The sequence below is a fragment of the Trichechus manatus genome, unplaced genomic scaffold (genome assembly GCF_000243295.1).
Source record: "Trichechus manatus latirostris isolate Lorelei unplaced genomic scaffold, TriManLat1.0 scaffold00001, whole genome shotgun sequence".
In the NCBI taxonomy this organism is placed as follows: domain Eukaryota; kingdom Metazoa; phylum Chordata; class Mammalia; order Sirenia; family Trichechidae; genus Trichechus; species Trichechus manatus.
In genome coordinates, this window is record NW_004443937.1 from 41,220,104 (window position 1) to 41,228,368 (window position 8,265).

At 40.2% G+C, this 8,265-nt stretch overlaps 1 protein-coding gene across 2 annotated transcripts in view; it reads left to right on the plus strand.

The window, feature by feature from the left end:
- PTPRG (protein tyrosine phosphatase receptor type G) overlaps positions 1-8,265 on the plus strand; it is a 786,467-nt gene that overhangs the window by 526,995 nt on the left and 251,207 nt on the right. For both annotated transcript variants that reach the window (XM_004368651.2, XM_023727702.1), the window contains one exon: positions 7,155-7,250. In XM_004368651.2, the coding sequence (XP_004368708.1) occupies positions 7,155-7,250 (96 nt within the window). The remainder of the gene's footprint in view (positions 1-7,154; positions 7,251-8,265) is intronic.

An 8,265-nucleotide genomic window follows, 5' to 3' on the forward strand; every position in this document is an offset into this window, starting at 1 on the left:
TGATGCATCTTAGATGGCCACTTGCAAGCTTTTAAGACCCCAGACGCCACTCACCAAAGTAGGATTCTTTGGCACATTTTCTGATTGTGCTGTTTTCTCATTGTTGAATTTTAAGGGTTCTTTGTATATTTTGCATACAAGTCCTTTGTCAGACTTGTGTTTTGCAAGTATTTTCTCCCAGTCTGTGGCTTTACTTTTCGTTCTTTTAACAGTGTCTTTTGAAGAGCTAAAGTTTTTAATTTTAATGAAGTCGAACTTTTCTTTTTTTTTTAAATGACTGAATTGTGCTTTTGGTGTTGTATCTAAAAAATCATCACCAAATCCAAGGTCATCTAGATTTTATCCCATGTTACCTTGTACAAGTTGTATAGTCTTTCATCTTACATTTAGGTTTATGATCCATTTTGAGTTAGTTTTTGTGAAATATGTAAACTCTGTGTCTAGATTCTTGTTCTGGCCTGTGGATGTCCATTTGTTCCATCACCATTTGTTAAAGACTGTCTTTTCTCCATTGAGTTCCCTGTGCTCCTTTGTCAAAGATCAGGTGGCCGTATTTGTCTAGGTGTATTTTGGGGCTCTCTAGTATGTTCCACTGATCTATTTGTCTGTTCTTTCACCAATACCACATTGTCTTGATCACTGTAGGTTTATAGTAAGTCTTGAAGTTGGGTAGTGTGTGTCCTCCAACTCTATTCTTATTCAGTGTTGTGTTGGCTGCTCTGGATCTTTTGCGTTCCGTATGAACGTTAGAATCTGTTTTTCAATACTCACAAAATAACCTGCTGGGAACACTTTTTCCTTCTTAGTCACCCTTTTTCACTCATCTTCTTTATGTGTCATCTCTATCTATTCTTTCCCTGTAGCTTTCACCTATGTGTTCTCCCTCTCTAGATGTTCTTCTACTGGTAGATGCCTGACAATGTCTTGGAAATATCTACTGACTCTTTCAGCAGAATGCCTTCCCTCAAGCTATAGGTATATGTGTTTCATTATTATTTTTTTCCTGGACTCTGTGTGTGCGGTGTAGGGGAGAAAAAATAAGTCTTTTGAGAGGAAATAAAAATGCAGAAGTTTCTAAATCTGCATAGAAGGCACTGTTGGATTTTCCACTCTTGTGTTGGGATTCCTTCCTCTCGTGTCCACTCTCACAGAGAATTGAGTGCCGACTTAGGTACACCACTGTAACATTAAAGAACAGAAAGTCAGCCTTCGAGAGACTATCTCCTCTCTTCTATTGCCTGTATTATTTCTGTATTCATTTAATGTATGCATCTTTGGGCCATTCATTGTCATATGCTTTTTTTTTTTTTTTTTTTTTTGATAAATTTACCTACTAGTCAACTTTGCCATTCAAAAAAAAAAAAAAATGTTAACCTTGTCCCATTAATGACATTTCAGTCTTAAACACAAACTGTGTGTTCATATGTCATGGCGTCTCACCTAGAGTAGGCATTAAGCAAATATCATTGGGCGGTTGGGAGGAAGTACAGTGCTGAAGACCTGGAGCTCTGGAATTGGAAAGATTAGGTTTCTGTCCCGGCCCATCCCCCTGCTTAAGAGCTTTGTAAGATTTGGAAATTGTAAATTTTGGAAATCCTTGGTTTTCTTAACTGTAAAATGCCGATCATGATGGCAGCAACCGTGGAGTGGTAATGACTGATAGCATAGTACCTGGCGAATAATAGGCACTCATTAGATGTCTGCAAAATGACAACATTAATAATACTATAGCAGGCTCTCGCTTTCCAATTTGTTGCTTTCTGCTCATTCAATTTAACAGGGAGGATGATACAAATTAGAAACCAGACATATACATATTTTTTGAATTCACTTGCGAACTACAGTCATTTTAAATATAAGGAAAAAATGATGCAAGCCAGGAAAAAGGTAAAGCATTTTGCTGTGATTCCTCATACATCACGCTAGTGCCCTGAAGAGTAGCGCACCGACTGCCACCAATCCTGTACTCACAGTGCCCGTTTTATCTCCCTGCCATTACTTGCTAGTGTTGCCATTAATTCAAGCATTTTCCATATCTGTATTTTAGCTCCTGCTTCCTGGTCAGTGATGGGGCCTTTAATGTGATTTATTTTTCCCCTATAAAACTTTACCCTCAAAGTGCCGTGTATGCCTTGTGATACTCTGGGTTATCCATCAGCTTGATCTGGCTACAGAAATGCTCAGAGGTTTTCCAGGCCTGCCATTCAGCAAGGTTGGGTTGAACGATCCGCCCAGGCCTGTGATTTTCACTCTTGTCTTTGAAATATTTGGCCTATCGGTCTCATGATTGTGTCTTGGTACACAGAGTGTACAGGTGGCTGTTTGTTTGGGCTTCATAACACAGTTTGTTTTCATGGTTGGAGAAGCTTACATGCCCCGTGGATGTGCATGATGGAAGAGTATTTATTTATACTAAGTTGATTCAGCTTTTCTTCCCTTGCAAGGAGGGTGGGTCCTGGTTGGACTAGATCAACTCGGCCTTAAGCTCTATAGTTTTCTTGTAGAACTAAAGTGTTCTATTCTCAAATGTTGGAAAAGTTCTATTTAAAATTATTAGATCTTTAAATACCATTTCTAAAACGAACCAGGGATCACTCAAGAAATAGCCAGTTCTAGGGCTGGGGCAGGGAAAATAAAAGATGAGCCTGGAATATCTTATTGTGCTAGACAATGAGGTTCCAAAAAAAAAAAAGGATGATGCATGTCACTGTGACATGTGAAAAGTCCTTTTGCAGGTCTCCCACCGGGCAAATTTTGGGCAATTTGAGTATCAAAATAAATAAAGGTCAAAATGGATTATAAGCCATTGAATAAAAACTTTAAAATGAGTATGTAATTTGGTTATAAGTGAATGGATAAATAAACAAACTTTGGAGAGGGGAAAGCTGTTTCTTACACTGGAACACCAGTAGTGAATATAAAAGGAACGGTTAGAAAGTCACCAGTGAGTTGGAAAAGTCATCGATGGATTCTAAAGCGAGTGTTTGAAGGTTGAATGAGGAACAGGATGTTCATGTAATCTCAAAGTATCTCAGCACAAAATACTTTTTTAATTTCAAAAAGAAAACTGCTAACTTCACAGTAGAGAAGGCTACTAGACACTACCCTAGCTGAATGATCGAGATAAACACCCCCGCCATTGGGAAGACCCCACGTCACGTGCTTCCTGATATGATGCCCTGAGAAGGCACAATTGCTACTGTGGTGAGCCTGCCCAAAATGCACCACCTGAACCTCATCATGAGGACACAGGAGCCAGAACCCAGTTCTAAGAAATTACTAGTCTGTTCACTTCAGGCTGTCAACGAACAAGACTGAGAAACTATTCCAGGTGAAAGGCTGGATGGGGTGGGAGGAGGGCAGTACAAATAGATGTGGCTGCTAAACGCGAAGTTTGAGTCTAGGTTGAATCCTGGACAGGGAACTAAAAATGTATCTATAATAGACTTTATTTGGGCATTTGCCAGATTTTGCAAATGGACTGTGGATTAGATAACAGTAATGTAGTAGTGTGAAATTTGCTAATTGTAATCATTGCACCGTGATTATGTAAGAGAATGTCGTTCTTAGAAATTACATACTGAAGTATTTAGTGGCAAAGGGGAATATTATCTCCCATTTACTCCCAAATGATTCAGGTTTAAAAAAAAAAAAAGTGTGTGTGTGTATACAGATAGAGAGTGAGCATGTGTACAACTGGAGTAAAAGGGAAATAATCGGTGAAACTGGAAATGCCGAACAGTTAATAGATCTCTTTATGGCCAGATTGTCCAGAGCCTTTCTTTGGCTTACGTGCACTGTGAGTCTCCAAGAGGGGAATTTCTAAGTAGTAAGCATCACTGAAAAAAAAAAAAAAAAACAGTTGCCATTGAGTCAATTCCAACTCATGGCAACCCCACATGTGTCAGAGTAGAACAGTGCGCCATAGGGTTTTTTCAATGGCTGATTTTTTGGAAATAGATCACCAGGCCTTTCTTCCAAGGTGTGTTTGGGTGGATTTGAACCACCAACCTTTTAGTTAGTAGCCAACTGCTTAACCGCTTGCACCACCTGTGGTCTCCGAATATCACTTAGAGTCACATTATTAGAAATGACACACTTTACAGAATGCTAAAGGGAGGTTCTTTGGAGAAGATACAGAAGTTTGATGGGATACTCAAGGTATTTGGTAGCCAGTAGCCACCCAAGCACCAGCCAAAGACATTTTTGGAAAGTAGGTTTGTGTCCTCTGCCCAAATTTGTCTCAACAACCAAAAAAAAACTAAAAAGTCAAGTTCACCCAGCAAAACCCCATCCACTTATTTACTCTGTATTTAAGATAGCTTCAAAGCTAACATAACTCAGTAGACTACAACTTGGGAGAAATAGCAAGGGAAATTGATATTTCAGACCTCTGCTGCTGTTCTCTTAATGAGATGATTTATTATCCAGGTGGGTGGAGCTGTGACTCAAATACACTTTCTTAAAAATGCATTTCGTTACCCAGTTGTAAATGAAAATGCCCTTGAAGAGGTCTTAAAGCATTTTGTATCACACACTATTCAGGTGATACATTAAACAATGCAGCCCCTGCTCAGGGGCTGAAGTATGTGAAAGCCTTCTGTGAACCTACTTAATTTGAGGGCCCAAGTTTTAAAAGGAAAGTGAAGTGTAATTTTCTGAGTATACTTGCGTGCAGTTTCTTTCTTGGGTTAGTAGCATTGTTCTCAAAGCAATTCACTCAGTATTAAATGTTTTCATCTGAACCTCATCAAATGGGTTTTTCTCCCTGTAAATTCACGATGTCTAAAGCTGTCGAAACCTGAAGGCAACACATTTGTAAGAAACTGCAGAATCAGTGGGAACTCACCATGCAGGAAAAATAGTTCTTTTTAAGAAAGAAAATCTTCCAGAAGAATCTACCCATCCTTTCTTTCTTCTCCTCGCCTCCCCAGGCCCTGAGTTTTCCTAGGAAATGTCCCGATTTGGTCTACTTGATTTCACCCTTCAGAAAAGACATGCCACCGTGTATTTACCTTGTTGGCTAATTAAGTCAGCAGAGCTCTTTTTCCCTTTGACCTGTGTTTCAGCCAGTCACTCTGACTTAGCTTTGCCCACTGGGAATTTATTGTTCAATGTGCAGTCTCCAAAGTCAGTCTTGGGTGTGGTTGTTAAAAACATTCTATTATAGAAAATAGCATCCTGTCGTTTGGAAAAGTGGGAAAACAGGCCCAGAGGAGAGCTAATGATGGAAGAGATTTGATTTTCTGGAAGGAAGAAGGTCATTCTAGAAGGTTCAGTAGAATCATATTCTTAGCCAGAAATGTTACGACCTGCCAAATGTTAACCTCCAAATATGATGATGATGAAGATGTGTTGAGCACTGACTGAGGTCTACGCATGGTGCTCCATGCTGTACGCTATCCTGGCTTGCTTGATCCCCGTGCCCATCCTATCAGCTGGAAAGACTCGGTTTTATACATGGGGTAACTGAGGCTCAAAAAATAGCTTGTCTGAGGTCTCACGGGCAAGTAAAGGAGGAACTGCGTTAGGAACCCAGATCTGTTATCTCTATCACATATGTAAGTCTCTCAGTTATACTCTGCGGTGCGTTTTTGTTCTCTGAATTGTTTCAAATATCAAGGAGTGTTCAAGCATTAGAGCCCTGGTGGCGCTGTGGTTAAGAGCTTGGCTGTTAACCAAAAGGTCGGCAGTTTGAATCCACCAACCGCTCCTTGGAAACCCTGTGGGTCCGTTCTGCCCTGTCCTATAGGGTGGCTGTGAGTCGGAATTGACTTGACAGCATCAAGTTGTTTTTTTTTTTTTTAGTTTGGTTCAAGCATTAAAATTGTATAATGATGTTGATTTATCTGATTTGTGCTTTTTGAATAAGAAACTCTAGCCAAGTATAAGAGGGGTGTTGAAAGTTGGGACTAAAACCCAAAGACAAAACAAACCCGTTGCCATCAAGTCGATTCTGACTCACAGTGAACCTATAGGACAGAGTAGAACTACCCCATAGGGTTTACAAGAAGCAACTGGTGGATTTGAACTCCTGACCTTTTGGTTAGAAGCCATAGCTCGTAACCACTGTGCCACCAAGGCTCTAAGGCTGGGACTAGGGGCCCAGAATTCAGACTCTTCTCTGATGTTTAATCACAATTTCCTCAACCATAATGGAGCGCAGTAATTTCTGCCCTATCTTCACAGGGGCTGTTAAGAGGATTAAGTGAAATAATGCATGAGATAGCTTTAGGCGAATGGGGAAGTGTAAAGCATTACTATTATCATTACCATTATATTTCTTTGTGGATGGATGGAAATACGCCATTTGGGCTCTTTCAGAAAGCTACTGAGAGACCCCTTCAAATTCTCATCCTTAGTATGCCAGTTGTTTACAAAGATGTTCCCATTTAAGCTCGTTTAATTTTAACATGTGGACCAAATCTCACATTTAACTTTCTACTTAGAAGTGTTTACTTCTATTAAAAGTTAGCTTCTTCAAAAAAACACCAGACACACTCGCCTGACAGAGACTGGAGAAACCCCGACAGTATCGCCCCCGGACACCCTTTCAGCTCAGTAATGAAGTCATTACCGAGGTTCACCCTTCAGCCAAAGATGCGACAGCCCCATAAAACAAAACGAGATTAAAGGCGCACACCAGCCCTGGGGCAAGGACTAGAAGGCAGGAGGGGACAGGAAAGCTGGTAATAGGGAGCCCATGGTCGAGATGGAGAGTGTTGACATGTCGTGGGGTGGTTAACCGATGTCATAAAACAATATGTGTACTAACTGTTTAATGAGATGGTAGTTTGTTCTGTACACCTTCATCTAAAGTACAAAAAAAAAAAAAGTTAGCTTCTTAATGAGGGACTTTCACCATGACCTGGGTGTTACGTAGTCAGAAGGCATCAGTGTTACTTAGTTTTGGTGGCACAATGGCACTTTGACCGTATGAGATGTGTATTGTGATGCATCCTGAAGTATGCAGGGGCAAAATGACATGATGTCTTGGGTTTGCTTTAAAATATTTCAGCAGAGAAAATTCTGGATAGGTAAATAAAGTTAGCAAAATCTTATGTGGGGAATCTGGGGTCACTGTATTATACCCTCTGCCTTCGCGTAGGTTTGAAAATTTCCCTAATACATTTTTTCAATTATTTCTTTTACAGATGCAGATTTTCTTCTATAATCCAGATGACTTTGACAGCTTTCAAACTGCAATTTCTGAAAACAGAATAATCGGAGCCATGGCCATATTTTTTCAAGTAAGTTAACAATGGCTGAAGTACTTCAACAGACAGTTCTCTGAGTATTTTTTTTTTTTAATTCACCGATTTGTTCCATGTTTAATGAATGCATCTGTTTTCTTGTTCACACCTGTCTGAATGAAAGATATTTCGTATTGTCTAATGTGTGATTTAAAATGTAAATAAGTATGTTTAGAAACATAATGAAAATTTTTGCATGAATTATTCTGATTTTATTGCTCCTTGACTGGTGCACAGATTGACGAACACATTTATCATTTAAGTTCTTTGCCTCTGAAGCATTGTCAGCAGGTTCCTTCAGCATATTCAGAGGCTGATAAAAAAGAAAGTAAAAAGGTGGTTTTCTCTGGAGCAACTTGAAAATTTGACATTACTTGCAAGTAGATTAATAAATAGCATCATAAGAAGTTTCCTGAATACAATCAAACACTTTGAGGGACAGAGTAGCAGGGGTAGGGGTCTGGGGACCATGTTTTCAGGGAACATCTAGGTCAATTGGCATAACAAAGCTTATTAAGAAAATGTTCTGCATCCTACTTTGGTGGAGTGGTGTCTCGGGTCCTAAAAGCTTGCAAGCAGCCATCTAAGATGCATCAATTGGTCCCAACCACCTGGAGTAAAGGAGAATGAAGAACACCAAAGACCCAAGGAAAATATTATCCCAAGAGACAGAGAGGGCCACAGAAACCAGAGACTTGATCAGCCTGAGACCAGAAGAACTAGATGGTACCCAGCTGCCACTAATGACTGCCCTGACAGGGAACACAAAAGAGAGTCCCAAATGAGCAGGAGAGAGGTGGGGTGCAGAACTCAAAGTCTTGTAAGAAGACCAGACTTAATGGTCTGACTGAGACTGGAGGAACCCCGGAAAGCATGGCCCCTGGATTCTCTGTCAGCCCAGAACTAAGACAGTTTCTGAGGCCAACTCTTCAGACAGGGATTGGACTGGACTGTGGGACATAAAGTGATACTCGTGAGGAGTGTGCCTCTTAGCTCAAGTAGATACAAGAGA